General features: G+C 42.2%; 1 protein-coding gene across 6 annotated transcripts in view; it reads left to right on the top strand.

Moving 5' to 3' along the window:
• Positions 1–18,157, top strand: part of LOC110509412 (leucine-rich repeat and calponin homology domain-containing protein 2) — an 80,425-nt gene extending 62,268 nt beyond the window's left edge. For all 6 annotated transcript variants that reach the window (XM_036968346.2, XM_036968345.2, XM_090226672.1 and 3 more), the window contains 4 exons: positions 3,676–3,782; positions 12,666–12,803; positions 12,959–13,036; positions 13,393–18,157. In XM_036968346.2, coding sequence (XP_036824241.2) covers positions 3,676–3,782; positions 12,666–12,803; positions 12,959–13,036; positions 13,393–13,512 — 443 coding nt within the window. In that variant the 3' untranslated portion in view covers positions 13,513–18,157. The remainder of the gene's footprint in view (positions 1–3,675; positions 3,783–12,665; positions 12,804–12,958; positions 13,037–13,392) is intronic.
• The last annotated feature ends 1,922 nt before the right edge of the window (positions 18,158–20,079 follow it).

The following is a 20,079-nucleotide window of genomic DNA, read 5'->3' as shown; positions in this document are numbered from 1 at the left end:
TACAAAGTGTTATGTTTGGGACAAACACAACACATCACTGAGTAGCATCCTTTATATTTTCAAACACAATGGAGGCTGCATCATGTTATGCGTATGCTTGCAATCAGCAAGGACTAGGGAGTTTTTGGGGGATAAAAATAAACAGAATAGAGCTAAGCACATGCAAAATCCTAGAGGAAAACCTGTCTCATTCTGCTTTCCTACAGACACTGGGAGACAAATTCATCTTTCAGCAGGACAATACTTCAAAATGGCTGTTTCGCAAGGATCAGCAACCAACTTGACAGAGCTTGAAGAATTAAAATAATAATAATGTGCAAATATTGTACAATCCAGGTGTGCAAAGCTCTTAGAGACTTACCCAGAAAGACATGTATTGACTCAGGGGTGTAAATACTTATGTAAATTATACAATTCTGTATTTCATTTAATACATTTTCAAAAATGTCTAAAGACAAGTTTTTACTTTGTCATTTTGGGGTATTGTGTGTAGATGGATGAGAAAAAATATATTTCAGCAATTTGTTATTCAGTAACACAACAAAATGTGGAATGAGTCAAGGGGTCTGAATACTTTATGAAGGCACTCTACAATGTCAACTGTGTGTCAAGCATGTGCCTCAGTGCTAGAGGCTTCATTTTCTTGTGGGAGGCTCTGTTTAAAAGTGCAATCTGTGATTGTTACGTACATTTTTGGGACTTTTCCAGGGGAATGCTATGATCCCTTATTGATGTCACTTGTTAAATCCTCTTCAATCAGTGTAGATGAAGGCGAGGACAGGTTAGAGAAGGATTTTTAAGCTTTGAGACAATTGAGAAATGGATTGTGTATGTGTGTCATTCAGAGGGTGAATGGGCAAGACAAACAATGTAAGGGCCTTTGAACAAGGTTTGGTAGCAGGTGCCAGGCGCACTGGTTTGTGTCAAGAACTGCAACGCTTCTGGGATTTTCACGCTCATCGGTTTCCTGTGTGTATCAGGAATGGTCCACCACCCAAAGGACATCCAACCAACTTGACACAACTGTCGGAAGCAATGTAGTCAACATGGGCCAGCATCCCTGTGCAGCGCTTTCGACACCTTGTAGAGCATGCCCCAACGAATTGAACTGTTCTGAGGAAAAAAGTTGGTGCAACTCAATATTAGGAAGGTTTTCTTCATGTTTTGCAGTGGTGTAAAGTACTTTAAAGTACTACTTAACTCGTGCCCCGACAAATTGAGGCTGTTCTGATGGCGGGGGTGCAAATATTGGGAAGGTGTTCCTGTTTGTTTTACTCAGTGTATACCCATTCATTCTTGAAGAATAATGTATAAATGCTTAATGAGCTTAGTTCTACTGTCGTATTTGCTTTTTTAGTCCATTGTTTGTAAACAATGTCATCGTAAACAAACACTGTATAGCCTCAAAACATGGTTAAAACTATCATTTTGATCTCATGGTCAGTCCTTGCATCCATAGCTCTGTCTATGAATTTGAGAGTAGTTACATTTCTCCAGCCCCATCCTTCATCTGTTTACCAATTCAGTGGCAGGGTGACTGCTTTGTTTGAATCGCAGATTTCCCTTTTAACAAAATGTAAAATAGAGAAGACAAACTATTAATGGGTGTCATAGATATCCAACAAACAGGAAAATGGTGTCCCTGTCAGAGTTGCAATCTGTCCTGCACTCCCGGTCAATCACTGGACCTTTGACCTTAGTTCTTGATTACTTTGTCTCTGTTGCCATGATAACAATGATGTGTGAGACGACCTTCTCAACTTTCCTTCCAAGAAAAATGGTGGAGTTCAGCGGAATTTTCATGGTATTTCACTATTAATAAATTGTTTACAAAATCCAAGCAATGTGGTGTTGAACCCACAGAAAGGACACTAACATGCTGACCACACCGCCCATGTCATGTGCACGAGCGTTGCAAAATAAATGTATACAACTTGTTATTCAATCATTGCACCCACACTGCTCGCGCGCGTCAATGAGCGTCTGCATAGAACTTGGCTCTATTTGTGATGCTTGACGCGCTGCAAGTTCCGCCTCTCCCATCTCCTCATTGGTTCTTAGGAGCACATACTCATGTGCGTGATTGAAAGATGAACTGAGGTTCACACTCCAGTCCAGTTGATGGTGGAAATACACCTTAAAGTTGGTTTCCAACATATATTCCAAAGAAGAAGAAGAAGCCTGAAGGAGGAGAGATGACTAGAAACTAACTCGGTTTACCCTTTTATGTGTGGATTAATTGTCGGAGTAGAGGACCTTGTGCATTTCAGGTAAAATAACAACTCAACGTTTATATCCCAGTACAAATTAGCTAGCAACAGCAATCTAGATAGCTAAATTAATATAGTTTGTTCAGAGTTCATTTTGATATTTCAACCTGTGTGTCCTGATCGCATCTGGTGTGGGTGGACAAAATCAACATGTGCTTAATGGCGCACACTCTCGAGCAGTGTGGTCAGCATGTAAGGAGATTTCCTTAGAAGTAGTTATAGTATAATTAGTACATACTGCTACACACTGAGTATACAAAACATTAGTGGTGGAAAAAGTACCCAATTGTCATACTTCACTAAAAGTAAAGATACCTTAATAGAAAATGACTCAAGTAAAAGTAAAAGTCATCCAGTAAAAATACTACTTGATTAAGTCTAAAAGTATTTTGTTTTAAATATACCTAAGTATCAAAAGTAAATGTTATTGCTAAAATTTAGTTAAGTATCAAAAGTAAAATAATTTCAAATTCCTTATTAAGCAAACCAGACAGCACCATTTTCTTGTTATTTTAATGTGTGGATAGCCAGTGGCACACTCCAGCACAATAATTTACAAATGAAGCATGTGTGAGTCCACCAGGTCAGAGGCAATATGATGACCAGGGATGTTCTCTTGATAAGGGCATGAATTGGACCATTTTCCAGTACTGCTTAGCGTTCAAAATGTACTTTTAGGTGTCAGGGAAAATGTATGGAGCAAAAAGTAAAAAAAAATTCTTTAGGAATGTAATGAAGTAAAAGTAAAAGTTGTCAAAAATATAAAAAGTTAAGTACAGATACCCTGAAAAACGGGTTAAGTAGTACTTTAAAGTATTTTTACTTAAGTACTTTACACCACTGCAAAACATGAAGAAAACCTTCCTAATATTGAGTTGCACCAACTTTTTTCCTCAGAACAGTTCAATTCGTTGGGGCATGCTCTACAAGGTGTCGAAAGCGCTGCACAGGGATGCTGGCCCATGTTGACTCCAATGCTTCCCACAGTTGTGTCAAGTTGGTTGGATGTCCTTTGGGTGGTGGACCATTCTTGACACAGACAGGAAACTGTTGCAGTTCTTTACACAAACCTGTACGCCTGGCACCTACTACCATATCCCGTGTAACTGATGGTTATGGATGAAGACAGTCATGAAAATAACTGTCACAACTGTTTTTAAACAGGGTTTCCCATATTCTTGTCAAAATTCCATGACCATCACAGCCCTAGTCTGAACATTCCAAAGTTACAATTATTGTTGGAAGGAAGACTGTGAGTATGGTCAGTAAAAGGTCTAGACTCTGATCTCATCTCTGCAGGGCTCAATGGTATTCCCAGAGGTCCATTGTTTGAAAGTTCCCTAAATGTGTAATTTCAGTGATTTCTGTAGGTCACAACCTATATGTTTCTTATATGTTGGTGTAGCATTCTGTCGAAGCAGCCGTCAAGAGTTGTCAGACCCCAGTTTCACCATGAGGAGGAAGATGGAACACCTGAGAGAGGAGATGGAGCAGATTGGCGTCCTACGGCAGGTCAGGACACCCCGAAAACACCAGATGACAAACAATGACTAAGATCAACACAAATAATAATCATTTGGGGAGGGGGGGTGCTTATATTTGTCCTGTTATACACGTGTGTGTAATGGATTTTTTAATTTTAATTTTTGCATATCTCAACTCCCCCTGAGGCACCCGCAGGGAATGGGGTCACGGCCAGGCTCGCCATTGTAGAGCGCCCCTGGAGCAATTAGGGTTAAGTGCCGTGCTCAAGGGCACACCGGCAGACTTTTCACCTTGTCGGCTCCGGTATTCGAACCAGCAAACTTTTGTTTACTGGCCCAATGCTCTAACCTTGAGTAATCCGATTAGACTTGCAACAGTCCTTTTCATTCTCCACCAAATTGACTGAATCCTTTATAAAATATGTCAAGAGTTTTAAGGACAATCAGCAGCTATTCATCAGGTGTGAACAAATGCCTCTTGTATTGGCAGAGTTGACAGGAGAATGTATTACTCTAATTCTAAGATGTTTTCCTCATTTGATGAGACTTGAATGGGCTATTTCATGTTTTCCTCAGAATTCTCGACGTGTCACTACTTGTTCTTCCAGACAGCTACAGTTAGCGTTGGGCTTTCGACAGCATCCCAGTGGGTCCCTCAGGGCTCCCCAGAAGCATGCACATTGCATGCCCACATTTATATGTAGCTGTGGAGTGAAATAGTTTAAATTAAATATATCTGTTATACAGTTGAAGTCAGAAATTTACATACAGTCGTGGTCAAAAGTTTTGAGAATGACACAAATGTTAATTTTCACAAAGTCTGCTGCCTCAGTTTGTATGGTGGCAATTTGCATATACTCCAGAATGTTATGAGGAGTGATCAGATGAATTGCAATTGATTGCAAAGTCCCTCTTTGCCATGCAAATGAACTGAATCCCCAAAAAACATTTCCACAGCATTTCAGCCTTGCCACAAGAGGACCAGCTGACATCATGTCAGTGATTCTCACGTTAACACAGGTGTGAGTGTTGACGAGGACAAGGCTGGAGATCACTGTCATGCTGATTGAGTTTGAATAATAGACTGGAAGCTTCAAAAGGAGGGTGGTGCTTGGAATCATTGTTCTTCCTCTGTCAACCATGGTTACCTGCAAGGAAACACGTACCATCATCATTGCTTTGCACAAAAAGGGCTTCACGGGCAAGGATATTGCTGCCAGTAAGATTGCACCTAAATCAACCATTTATCGGATCATCAAGAACTTCAAGGAGTGCGGTTCAATTGCTGTGAAGAAGGCTTCAGGGCACCCCAGCAAGCACCAGGACTGTCTCCTAAAGTTGATTCAGCTGCGGGATCAGGGCACCACCAGTACAGAGCTTGCTCAGGAATGGCAGCAGGCAGGTGTGAGTGCATCTGCACACACAGTGAGGCGAAGACTTTTGGAGGATGGCCTGGTGTCAAGAAGGGCAGCAAAGAAGCCACCTCTCCAGGAAAAACATCAGGGACAGACTGATATTTTGCAAAAGGTACAGCGATTAGACTGCTGAGGACTGGGGTAAAGTAATTTTCTCTGATGAATCCCCAATCCGATTGTTTGGGGCATCCAGAAAAAAGCTTGTCCGGAGAAGACAAGGTGAGCGCTACCATCAGTCCTGTTTCATGCCAACAGTAAAGCATCCTGAGACCATTCATGTGTGGGGTTGCTTCTCAGCCAAGGGAGTGGGCTCACTCACAATTTTGCCTAAGAACACAGCCATGAATAAAGAATGTTACCAACACATCCTCCGAGAGCAACTTCTCCCAACCATCCAGGAACGATGAACGATGCCTTTTCCAGCATAGTGGAGCACCTTGCCATAACCTTCAATGTTATGTCATAATTACGTAAAATTCTGGCAAATTAGGCGGCACAAACTGTTGCATATACAGTGGGGCAAAAAAGTATTTAGTCAGCCACCAATTGTGCAAGTTCTCCCACTTAAAAAGACGAGAGAGGCCTGTAATTTTCATCATAGGTACTATGACAGACAAAATGAGGGAAACAAATCGAGAAAATCACATTGTAGGATTTTTTATGAATTTATTTGCAAATTATGGTGGAAAATAAGTATTTGGTCACCTACAAACAAGCAAGATTTCTGTCTCTCACAGACCTGTAACTTCTTCTTTTAAGAGGCTCCTCTGTCCTCCACTCGTTACCTGTATTAATGGCACCTGTTTGAACTTGTTATCAGTATAAAATACACCTGTCCACAACCTCAAACAGTCACACTCCAAACTCCACTATGGCCAAGACCAAAGAGCTGTCAAAGGACACCAAAAACAAAATTGTAGACCTGCACCAGGCTGGGAAGACTTCATCTGCAATAGGTAAGCAGCTTGGTTTGAAGAAATCAACTGTGGGAGCAGTTATTAGGAAATGGAAGACATACAAGACCACTGACCATCTCCCTCGATCTGGGGCTCCACGCAAGATCTCACCCCGTGGGGTCAAAATGATCACATGAGCAAAAATCCCAGAACCACACGGGGGGACCTAGTGAATGACCTGCAGAGAGCTGGGACCAAAGTAACAAAGCCTACCATCAGTAACACACTACGCCGCCAGGGACACAAATCCTGCAGTGCCAGACGTGTCCCCCTGCTTAAGCCAGTACATGTCCAGGCCCGTCTGAAGTTTGCTAGAGAGCATTTGGATGATCCAGAAGAAGATTGGGAGAATGTCATATGGTCAGATGAAACCAAAATATAACTTTTTGGTAAAAAGTCAACTCGTCGTGTTTGGAGGACAAAGAATGCTGAGTTGCATCCAAAGAACACCATACCTACTGTGAAGCATGCGGGTGGAAATATCATGCTTTGGGGCTGTTTTTCTGCAAAGGGACCAGGACGACTGATCCGTGTAAAGGAAAGAATGAATGGGGCCATGTATTGTGAGATTTTGAGTGAAAACCTCCTTCCATCAGCAAGGGCATTGAAGATGAAACATGGCTGGGTCTTTCAGCATGACAATGATCCCAAACACACCGCCCGGGCAACGAAGGAGTGGCTTCGTAAGAAGCATTTCAAGGTCCTGGAGTGGCCTAGCCAGTCTCCAGATCTCAACACCATAGAAAATCTTTGAAGGGAGTTGAAAGTCTGTGTTGCCCAGCAACAGCCCCAAAACATCACTGCTCTAGAGGAGATATGTATGGAGGAATGGGCCAAAATACCAGCAACAGTGTGTGAAAACCTTGTGAAGACTTACAGAAAACTTTTGACCTCTGTCATTGCCAACAGGGTATATACATTTTTTTTTAAATAAACACATACATGTGAGCAACAGGGGGCTCTGGGTGAGCCTGGTGTCGACTCACCTGGGGTGACACTATAGTGCCCTGCCTGCTGCTTCGACTCCCTGAGGAACCCCCCAGCACCGACCAGCAGTGTGCCCTCAGCAGCCACAGATGGTGCAGGGAATAGCCCCTCCTCCGGTCGCCCTAAGTGCAGTACCTCCCAGCTCCATGGGCGTCGGAGCGGATGTGCTGGGGGATGGAACTGACAGGTCCTGATCCGGACGTCCGCGGGCAGTCAGCAGGTTGTCCAGCCGGATGGACAGGTCCACCAACTGGTCCAATGTGAGGGTGGTGTCTCGGCAAGCCAACTCCTGATGGACGTCCTCGCGCAGACTGCACCTGTAGTGATCGATCAGGGCCCTGTCGTTCCATTCCGCGCTGGCGGCCAGGGTCTGGAAGTCCAAGGCGAACTCCTGCGCGCTCCTCGTCCCCTGCCTCAGGTGGAACAGACGTTCACCCTCCGCTCGACCCTCAGGCGGGTGGTCGAACACTGCCTGAAAGCGGCAGGTGAACACTGCATAATGGTCCAACGCCGCGTCTCCCTCACTCCATACAGCATTGGCCCACTCCAGGGTTTTGCCTGAGAGGCAGGAGACGAGGGCGGACACACTCTCACGCCCCGAAGGAGCCGGGTGGACGGTCGCCAGGTAGAGCACCAGCTGTAGTAGACACCCCTGGCATCCGGCAGCCGTCCCATCTTACTCCCTCAGGAGCGTGAGTCGAATCCCGCTGGGACCAGGTGGAAGAGGGGTGGACAGTGGGACCTGTTGTAGTGGAGCTGGTGGAGGCGCTGGATAACCTCCTCCTCTCTCCCAACGATTCATCGTTTGCAGCACGTGATCCATGGCTGTGCCCAGACGTTGCAACATGGTCACGTGCTGCTGAATGCGCTCCTCCACTGCAACTGGGAGGGCGTCTGCTCCTGCTGACTCCATTCTTCTGGTGAGTGATTCTGTAAAGGCGTCTGTGTGTGGCTGGTGAGATGAGTCATGCGCAGGACATCAGATATGAGTAATAAAATACTTTACTCAAAATTTCAAACATAACACGTAATATACACGGCCATACAATACGGACCACAGTACAACAAACAATCCCTCACAAATACAACATGTAGAACAGGGGGTTAAATAATAAACAAGTAATTGGATAAGTGAAGCCAGGTGTGATAAGACAAAGACAGAACAAATGGAAAATTAAAAGTGGATCGGCGGTAGCAAGAAAGCCGGTGACGTTGACCGCCGAATGCTGCCCGAACAAGGAAAGGGACCGACTTCGGCGGAAGTCGTGACAAAACATAAGGGAGTGACATATAAATGGGAGGAAATGATGAAGATAATGAAGTCCAAGTGTGAATCATAATAATTAACAGGTGAGTGTAATGATAGGTGCCAGGTGTGCGTAATGATGAATCCCAGGACCAGTGGCTAGTATTCTGGCGATGTCGTACGCCAGAGGGGAGGAGCAGGAGAAGATGTGACAGTAGGGCTACCAGACACACACACACACACACATCAGCAGAATAGACTGCCTACAGTGTAGTCTGTCGGCCAGATTGCAAGTGGAAAGAAAAGATAAGACACAACATATAAAACACACGTCACAGCACAGGGGTAACCCAACCAATAATACCTGAAACAATTGACAAGAAAGATCCCAGTCATCAACATGAGATTATTTGCAATAGTCTGTGTTGTGATTTGACTTTATGTAACGGCTTTCATCGGAAGAAGAGGAGTTGTCAGACCGAAATGCAACGGGATACGTGTTCATCTTTATTATAAGGAACTGAACACTGAATACAAAAATAACTAAAGGAATACCTGAAACAGTCCTGCAAGGTGAAACAAACACTTAACAGAAATACAACTACCCACAAAAACCCAGAGGGACAAAGCTACCTAAGTATGGTTCTCAATCAGAGACAACGATAGACAGCTGCCTCTGATTGAGAACCACACCTGGCCAAACAACAAAGAAATACAAAACATAGAAAATGAACATAGAATGCCCTAGTCACACCCTGACCTAACCAAAATAGAGAATAAACGCCTCTCTATGGCCAGGGCGTGACACTTTAACATTAATCTTAAGACTGTTATTTATCTAATTAACTAAGTATGTTTAATTGTGACCCGATTTAACTTAATCATGTAACAATTAACTAATTAGGATAAGGGGCACCACGAGAGCGGTTCTTTAAAGAGTTACCATCTCCCAAATGAAACTCTAAAAGATCTTTACCTATCACATCTATAAACTGTCAATGTATTAATCATAACTTCGTATCATATCATAATTCTGAACAGACGTAACCTCCTTGCATCTGCAAAAACCAGAGTCTTACTTATGATTCAGTACGACACAAATTGGTTTAATTATTTATTTACTAGCTAATTAAATGGGAACACATAATACTGGCCTTCTTTAGACTAGTTGAGTATCTGGAGCGTCAGCATTTGTGGGTTCAATTACAACAGGCTCAAAATGGCCAGAAACAAATAACTTTATACTGAAACTCATCAGTCTATTCTTGTTCTGAGAAATGAAGACTATTCCATGCGAGAAATTGCCAAGAAACTGAAGATCTCGTACAACGCTGTGTACTACTCACTTCACAGATCAGCTAAAACTGTCTCTAACCAGAATAGAAAGAGGAGTGGGAGGCCCCGGTGCACAACTGAGCAAGAGGACAAGTACATTAGAGTGTCTGGTTTGAGAAACAGAAACCTCACAAGTCCTCAACTGGCAGCTTCGTTAAATAGTACCAGCAAAACACCAGTCTCAACGTCAACAATGAAGAGGCGGCTCTGGGATGCTGGCCTTCTAGGCAGAGTTCCTCCATCCAGTGAATGTGTTCTTTTGCCCATCTTAACCTCTAGCGTCGAGCAATCCCGTATCCGGGAGCGTAATCATAGCCTCAAGCTCATTACCATAACGCAACGTTTCCTATTCATGAAAATCGCAAATGAAATGAAATAAATATATTGAAACACAAGCTTAGCCTTTTGTTAACAACACTGTCATCTCAGATTTTCAAAATACGCTTTAACCATAGCTACACAAGCATTTGTGTAAGAGTATTGATAGCCTAGCATAGCATTAAGCCTAGCATTCAGCAGGCAACATTTTCACAAAAACAAGAAAAGCATTCAAATAAAATAATTTACCTTTGAAGAAATTCAGATGTTTTCAATGACGAGACTCTCAGTTAGATAGCAAATGTACATTTTTTCAAAAATATTATTTGTGTAAGAGAAATAGCTTTGTTTTGTTCATCACGTTTGGCTAAGAAAAAAAAACGAAAATGCAGTCAACACAATGCCAAACTTTTTTCCAAATTAGCTCCATAATATCGACAGAAACATGGCAAACGTTGTTTAGAAACATGAAACATGAAACATGCATGAGAGCATCAGCTGTTCTGGATGACTGTGTGATTACGCTCTCTGTAGCCGATGTGAGTAAGACCTTTAAACAGGTCAACATTCACAAGGCCGCAGGGCCAGACGGATTACCGGTACCGTAATACCCTGTATATAGCCTCCACATTGACTCTGTACTGGTACCCCCTGTATATAGCCTCCACATTGACTCTGTACTGGTACCCCCTGTATATAGCCTCCACATTGACTCTGTACTGGTACCCCCTGTATATAGCCTCCACATTGACTCTGTACTGGTACCCCCTGTATAAAGCCTCCACATTGACTCTGTACTGGTACTCCCTGTATTTAGCCTCCACATTGACTCTGTACTGGTACCCCCTGTATATAGCCTCCACATTGACTCTGTACCGTAATACCCTGTATATAGCCTCCACATTGACTCTGTACTGGTACCCCCTGTATATAGCCTCCACATTGACTCTGTACCTGTACCCCCTGTATATAGCCTCCACATTGACTCTGTACCTGTACCCCCTGTATATAGTCTCCACATTGACTCTGTACTGGTACCCCCTGTATATAGCCTCCACATTGACTCTGTACCTGTACCCCCTGTATATAGCCTCCACATTGACTCTGTACCTGTACCCCCTGTATATAGTCTCCACATTGACTCTGTACCTGTACCTCCTGTATATAGCCTCCACATTGACTCTGTACCTGTACCCCCTGTATATAGCCTCCACATTGACTCTGTACCTGTACCTCCTGTATATAGTCTCCACATTGACTCTGTACCGTAATACCCTGTATATAGCCTCCACATTGACTCTGTACCGTAATACCCTGTATGTAGCCTCCACATTGACTCTGTACCGTAATACCCTGTATATAGCCTCCACATTGACTCTGTGCCGTAATACCCTGTATATAGCCTCCACATTGACTCTGTACCGTAATACCCTGTATATAGCCTCCACATTGACTCTGTACCGTAATACCCTGTATATAGCCTCCACATTGACTCTGTACCGTAATACCCTGTATATAGCCTCCACATTGACTCTGTACCGTAATACCCTGTATATAGCCTCCACATTGACTCTGTACCGTAATACCCTGTATATAGCCTCCACATTGACTCTGTACCGTAATACCCTGTATATAGCCTCCACATTGACTCTGTACCGTAATACCCTGTATAAAGCCTCGCTATTGTTATTTTACTTCTGCCATTTAATTATTTGTTACTTTTATATTCAATTTTTTCTTATCTATTTTTTACTGAACACTTATTTTTCTTAAAACGGCGTTGTTGGTTAAGGCCTTGTAAGTAAGTAATACCTGTTGTATTTGGCGCATGTGACAAATAAAAATGAATTTGATTTGAAGGCTCCGTGCAGGATTTTGCCACAAGGTAACTCTCAATCCACAAAATAGCAGGGGATGTAAAGCCATAACATATATGTTTTTCCAGCAGCAGATTATGATTGATAATGTCAAAAGCTGCACAAAACAAAACACATTCCACAATCTTTTTATCAATTTCTCTCAGTCGACATTTGTGTCAGTGCCGTACATGTTGAATGCCCTTCCCTTAAAGCATGCTGAAAATCTGTTGTCAATTTGTTTACTCTGAAATAACATTCTATCTGTTCAAACACAATTCTTCTCAAAAGTTTACTACGGGTTGGTAACTGGCTGATTGGTCGGCTGTTTGAGCCTGTGAAGGGTGCTTTGCTATTCTTGGGTAGCGGAATTACATTTGCTTCCCTCCAGGCCTGAGGGCACATACTTTCCTTTACGAAAATCCTCAGTCATTTTCCATCCAAGTTGTCAGTCCAAGGTGGCTTGTAATTGTTGGTAGACAACAACACTTTTTTCACCACTTCCACATTCACTTTACGGAATACAAAATGACAATGCCTATCTTTCATAATTTGGTCAGTTATACATGGATGTGTAGGTTCAGAATTTGTTGTTGGCATGTCATGCCTAAGTCTGTAAGTCACTTTGGAAAGAAGTGTCTGCTATATTGTTAATATATATTATTTCCAAACACCTCCTATTGTGGACTGTTCATACATGTCTTACCTTAGTGGTTGCAATAGTTGTTGTACAATATTCCACAGAGATGTATTCTACAGGATCCATGTTGAATGTGTTATTTCTGTGACTCCTCTCAGAACCTGGAGACCAGACTAAAGGTCTTGCTGCCGGACGATGTCGGAGCTGCTCTGATGGATGGCGTTGTCCTGTGCCATCTGGCCAATCACATTCGTCCTCGGTCAGTGGCCAGCATCCATGTACCCTCCCCAGCAGTGGTAAGTACCTGTTGAAAACTTGTTGTTTTAAATCCCTAAGGCCGAAGCAAACCACCTGCCAAGAAGAAAAAAAAGGCAAGAATATTTTGAACATATAAAGGATAAAAAAACAGTAACATTTTTCCATGTAACTGTTGACGAATTCTGTTCCACAGCCAAAGCTTAGCATGGCCAAGTGCCGCAGGAATGTGGAGAACTTCCTGGATGCCTGTAAGAAGTTGGGCGTGTCACAGGTAAACACACATCACTAAATCACCACGGTCTATCAGTCCTCTCAATTACCAGCAAGAAATCTGATACTCCTCTTTTCCCAGTTATGGCGCAGTCCCTCATCAGGAGAACATCTACAGATAACCATTTGTAGATAAACTTCTGTCTGAGTCCTGAACCTAATGTGGAAACCTCAAGAGGATAGGTTGAGCTTGGGTTCCACTGTTTTTGGTTCATACAACTGCCTTATTGTTGTCTTGCTGACGATCTATTTTAACAAAGAAACAGACTGGCATCCAAACGTCAATTCACTTGTACTGACCTGAAAGCGTTTTGAAAGGACCGGTGATGACTGTGTGTTGTGTTTCTGCCCTGGCAGGACAAGCTGTGTTTACCCCACCATATCCTAGAGGAGCGTGGGCTGGTGAAGGTGGGTATGACCGTGCAGGCTCTACTGGAGCTGCCGGCCTCCAAGCCCACCCAGCTGTCTGCTGTCTAACAGCAGCCTGGACACTGCCTCAACCCCCAACCCAGCCCAGTCCAGCCTTCCACAAGCCAGCTCTTCACCCCACAGAGGAGGGGGCTTCCAGCCTGCTCCGCTCATCACCGGGGACCAGGGACCCCTTAGGGGGCGAGGGCTGGGGGCTGCAGGGAGTCCATTGCCAGCTGACTGAGCCAAGAGAGGGAGGGGTTAACTAAGATCCTCCCACCCTTCCTATATGATGTCAGCTGGGACCCGCCTCCCATCCATTGGATTGTTAGCTACTGTCATGTCCCCCCCCAGGGGACCCTACTGTACTGTGTGTGTAGCGTACCAGTGTGGCTGTCTGTGTGACCTGTGTGACCTGCACAGTGTGGACTTTATGAGAGCTGGTGAACCCAAAGCCAGATCAGAGGTCAGACTAAGGAATGAATCACAGTGAAGATGAAGACCTGTCTGTCCCCATGGTGATATTGATTGGCCCATGCTCAGACACTTTTGAACCTAGTGGTGCGAACACTGAATTCACTGGGTTTTCAACACTCAGTATTGAAGACATTGGTAGTGAAGTGATTTAAAGGCATGTACTCACTCTTTCACTCAGAGAACTGAACTGCATGCTGGCCGAACCAGCCACACCACATCACTCAAGTGGTCCTGACACCCTGGTCCTGACACCTTCTTTTTAGAACAAATTAGTTTTCAAAGGGGATATATTTGTAAAGATCATTGTGTTATATCACCATATACCTATGATATCCCAGAGGTAAAGCTTGGGACATCCTAAGTGGTGCTTTACCTCAGAGGAGCCAGCAGTAGCCAAGCACAGGTATACACACTTCTTACAGTCTGCATTTGAGAATAATTATTGTACTACCAATAACAGTGCCATTTGAGGGAAGAATGCTAAGCTTACTTTTAAAAGCATGGTATCCATGATTCCGATTTTCTACTGCAGCACATCTGTGGTGAAGGGAGGCTGCTCTGAGGTACTTCAGATGTGGTATTAGTAGCTCACCCCTGTACGGTATACGAGAGAGCCATCCCACTGCCACTGCCATCCCACTGCTTTGATCATACCACGTGTGCTTATTTGAATAGGACTTGTTGAAAGCACATGGTTATTTAGTTGGATATTGTCCCATATACACTTATAATGCTGAGATTGTATCTTTTGGTCATTTGGTGTAGTGAAACAGTTCTTTTTTAATGTTGACATATTTATTCTTTACATTTATAACTCGCTCCTCTAGTTGGATTCACAACTGCAAAACGTAAAGTAAGGAACACAACAGAAATAATGAGGAAATCCCATAGATCATCGTTCATCACTCCAGTCCTCCAGTTCCCCAACAGTACATATTTTTGTTGTAACCCTGGACCAACACACTTGATTCAACTAATCAGCAAGCCCTCAATGAGTTGAATCAGGTGATTAGTCTGGGACTACAACAAAAAGATGTACTGTTTTGGGTACTTGAGGACTGGAGTTGGGAAACACTGCCATAGATGGATCCGGACCACTGAACTATTTTAATCAGGAAAATGATTTATCTATTTATTTTTTCTATTTATATGCTTTGTTTGTTTGTTTTTCACCCCTGACGACCCCTTAAGTTATGTGACAGGAGTTTGCAGCTCCAAACTGGGGATATTTTCCTGCTTTAAGCTTTGGTGTTTGTTCTTGGCCACAGTTTACATGTTCATTGTCTCAAAAAGTCTGATTCAATTAACCTCACATTGCAGGAAATCTGAACAATTGTTCCAGATGCAGTTTCACTTAAAGGAGTTTCATTTTGTTTCTGTCAGTAAATGTAGTCTTAGTATTGCACATACTTCAAATATGCTTTTGTGTGGTACAAGAACAATGGTATTTTTGTCTGCAATGTCTGTTTGATTGAATCAGTGTTACTCACTGATAAATATTTATACTGAACAAAAATATAAAAACAACATGCAACAATTAGTTACAGTTCATATAAGGAAATCAGTCAATTTAAATAAATTCATTAGGCCCTAATCTATGGATTCCATGTGACGTGGAATACAGATGCATCTGTTGGTCACCTTAAAAATAAAAAAAGTAGCAGTGTGGATTAAAAAAAACAGTCCGTATCTGGTGTGACCACCATTTGCCTAATGCAGCGTGACACATCTCCTTCACATAAAGTTGACCAGACTGTCTATTGTGGCCTGTGGAATGTTGTCCCATTTCCTGGATATTGGCGGGAACTGGAACACACTGTTGTAAATGTTGATCCAGAGCATCCCAAATATGCTCAATGGGTGACATGTCTGGTGAGTGTGAAGGCCATGGAAGAACTGGGACATTTTCAGCTTCCAGGATTTGTGTACAGATCCTTGCGACATGGGGCCATTTATTATCACGCTGAAACATGATGATGTTGGTGATGGTGGTGGTGGCATATGAATGGCACGACTATGGGCTCTTGTCACGGTATCTCTATGCATTCAAATGTGACCCACCACCTGGATTCAGTCCTATGTAGCAAAATTTGAAATGATGTTTTTTTACATAGAAGTAGAGACTCCGAGCTAGGAAATGGTATATAATACACTGCAGTTGAGGAACAGTGAGAAAATTATTCTGCTTTGAAAGTTGATAAACTTTTTTGAGGAAATGGTCTGTGAATATTTTTGGTACACCTACTGGAGGGGTCTTCTTTGACTACAACCATTCAGCATCATTCACACCCTCCTAAGCCTTAGCCCCACCCATCTCTATAAGGATTCACTGTGTAGTAAACCAAAGATAATCTGTTTATTTGCCACATGCACAGGATACAGAAGGTGTAAACGGTACAGTGAAATGGTTACATCCATCGTCGAGTCTTTTGTTTAGACATGTAGCTAGCTAGCTAAACAATAAACCATAATCCAAATTATATTGCCGCTTTCAAAACAACTGAGAACTAAAAAAAACTCAGACGGGGAAAAATCCATTTGAATGGTCATCCAACTCGGAATTCCAACTCTTGAACTCGGGCCTCTTTCTAGAGCTCCTGCACAGATCATACACGTAATGTTAGCTAGCGAGCCAGCTAACATTCGCTAGCTAGCTAGCTAACAGTATGCTTTAACTTGCATTGAAAATGACTTTCTGACAAAATTAGAAATGTATAATATCTGAAAATGTAGCTAGACATATAACCGTATACGTGGATGAACGCTTCTCCCTTTGTCATAGATGCTATGGTTGCCCTTAGTTTGAAGATGTAATCTGGAGGGAGGTGTTTTATACAACAGCCTTCTTTCTGTGTTCTCTTTTTGGACTCCCTACACATTTGGCAATCATCTCTTTGATTCCACCGGGCATTCAACTGATTTCAAAACTCGGACAACTTCTTCCGTGACAATTACACCCTTTCTTCCCCACCTTTGTCATCAGAAGACTACACTGTCTGGTTCAATGAAAATGTTTTTACCGAAATCAGGGATTTCCTCAGTGTCTGATTCATTTTCAGAGTCAGAGAGTCAGCATGCCACGATCATCCTCCAGAAAGTAGTCTATCACAACATTTTCCCACTGAGCTTTGTTGATAGCGCTATTAACTTCAGGGCAGCAATGCTAAGAGCAGTAGCAAAACCTTTTCGGTTCATGATATCTTTCAAAAAAAGCAGCGGTAGACAGGATTATCCACACATACTTATAGACAGAAGCATGCTACATGGCAGACCAATCCAAACTCATCTCTCGGCATGTCCAGCCCATCCATTATCTCAGCTAATCATGGCTAAAGGGAAAGTTCCTGTATTTTTCTGTGGCTAAACCAACTAGGCTCGTTATATATATAAAAATATGTATTTACAGATTGCATACAAGTTGGTTATTAAGGCAAATTAATGTTCCAGAAGGCATTTCTGACAAAAAAAAAAACTTTTTTAAAAAACTTTTTTTATCCCTCACATGTGAAGTATTGATGTTTGACAAGACATACTTTCTTGAAACAGGCCACAAATTGCCATCAATAAAATGCAATTGTCCGTATCTTATGCCTGCCCATAGCCTAACCCATCTGCCACCATGGGGCACTCTGTTCACAACGTTGACATCAGCAAACCGCTTGCCCTCATGACGCCATTCACATGGTCTGCGGTTGTGAGGCCGGTTGGACGTACTGTCAAATTCTCTAAAACAACGTTGGAGGTGACTTATGGTAGAGAAAGGAACATTTAATTATCTGGCAAGAGCTCTGGTGCACGCTCCCTCAAAATTGAGACATCTGTGGCATTGTGTTGTGTGACAAAACTGCACATTTTAGAGTTTCCTTTTATTGTCCCCAGCACAAGGTGCACCTATGTAATTAATGATCCTGCTGTTTAATCAGCTTCTTGATATGTCACACCTGTCAGGTGAATGGATTATCTTGACAAAGGAGAAATACTCACTAACAGGGATGTAAACAAATGTGTGAACAACATTGGAGAGAAATAAGCTTTTTGTGCATATGGAACATTTCTGGGATCTTTTATTTCAGCTGATGAAACATGGGACCAACACTTTGCATGTTGAGTTTATATTTTTGTTCAGTGTACTTATGACACCTTCAAATGAGGGGACTAGATGCATAAAGTACTTTTCATTTCTAAACGGTAAAACCGATATGTATGAAAATACTTTCAAATAAAAGGTGAAATGATTTAATGCTGCCTCATATGATCCATTTTTATCTCCAATCCAAAATGCTTGAGTATAGAGCCAAATTATAGATTTGAGCTTCACTGCATTTATATTTTTGTTCCGCATACACAAACACAGCTGCTACAGTTTATGTTGCTGGTGTTTCTGTTGTGTACACTCCCGTGTTGATGCCTGTTTTTTATGTAACTTTGTCAGTGAAACATATCTCTTATTAGTAGTGCCTGTACAACTCATGAATGTTATCACTGGTTTTTAATGTACCAAGTCAAGTGTTTTACTAATGACATGAAGCTGGAACTATATATAGAACATTGCATTGTTTTAGTTAGCTTTGTGTCTGTCAATTGGAACATGCTTGGATCAATCAATCACATTTATTTATAAAGTCCTTTTTACATCAGCACAAAGTGCTTATACAGAAATACACACTGAAATTTGAGGTGGCCACAGAACCCTGCTCTGACAGGTTTATGGGAATTCATCTCTGATGTATTTCAATTTCCTTTGTATAGTTTATTTTCTATGATGTGGTGATTGGTGGTTTCTGTAATGTATTACGTTTGGCTGCCTCCCCTGTTTAGAAGGCCATTCACCTGTCTGTGACCGCACACCACACCCTACTGCACCCCAGAGCTGTTGATGTCTCTGACTCAAAAACAGGTGACTGTGTTGCCATTTTGCTATCTCTATTCTCGTTCCAGAAACATGTAACAACAGCCAATCCCCTCGTCTACTGACAAGTGCCAAGAAAATCTGGCAACACTTCAACAAGGCATACTTGTAATTATAGGCATCAAGTAGCCAACTCATAGTCAATGTAAATGTGACAAAATGTCAATGTGACAAGACTCTACAAGTGGTTTTTGGGAGACAACAATCAATTCTCTGAGCTTTTTTGATAACATATCCCGACACAAGACACAAACATGTACAATTGTTTATTGACATAACATATCAGCTATTGTTCCTTATCCTTTACATAAAACAACTTTCAAACAAGCCTTATACTTCTGTATGCCTAATAGGAAATGAATTGGTAATTTCCTAGTGGTTTCCATGCCCGAACATTGGTACAAGCTTTGTGTCATGGTGTACTGTATGTGAGATAAACCCTGCAGCTATTTCCTGCCCCCCCACCCCCCCATCCATCCAACCACATTACAAGGTCAGTCTGCTTTCCCAAGTCTCTCACATCTACATCGCTCATGCTGTTTTAAACGTTCAATCTTTGATTAAAAGAACATGAAGAATCATCTACACGTTCTACTGCCGAGGAAACATTCTGATGTATTCTGTACATACAAGTTTAGTATTTTAAAGAAACTAAATGCATGCAATGATCCCAGATGACTGAACCTCACATGTAAATATATATCCTCTATACATTGTGGAGTGTTTCTCTTTTTATATAAAGGAAATAGAAACATTGTTTCAAGGGCAAAGGAAAATAAAGTGAAATTCTTTCCAACTTTAGACTTTTTCTTTGAAATAATTCTCTAACTTTATTACAGTCATGCAGACATACAGCACCAGTCAAACGTTTGGACACAGCTACTCATTGAAGAGTTTTTCTTTATTTTTACCATTTGCTACATTGTATAATAATAGTGAAGACATCAAAACTAGGAAATAACACAATGGAATCATTATAGTCACCAAAAAAAGTGTTAAACAAATCAAAATATATTTTTTATTTTAGATGATTCAAAGTAGCCAGCCTTTTCCTTGATGACAGCTTTGCACACTTTGCATTCTCTGAACGAGCTTCACCTGGAATGCTTTTCCAACAGTCTTGAAGGAGTTCCCACATATACTGAGCATTTGTTGGCTGCTTTTCCCTCACTCTGCGGACCAACTCATCCCAAAACCATCTCAATTGGGTTGAGGTTGGGTGATTGTGGAGGCCAGGTCATCTGATGCAG

This window comes from Oncorhynchus mykiss, chromosome 29, assembly GCF_057628025.1.
Source record: "Oncorhynchus mykiss isolate SJ-2025 chromosome 29, ASM5762802v1, whole genome shotgun sequence".
Classification (NCBI taxonomy): Eukaryota; Metazoa; Chordata; class Actinopteri; order Salmoniformes; family Salmonidae; genus Oncorhynchus; species Oncorhynchus mykiss.
This window is presented reverse-complemented; position numbering and strand designations above follow the sequence as displayed.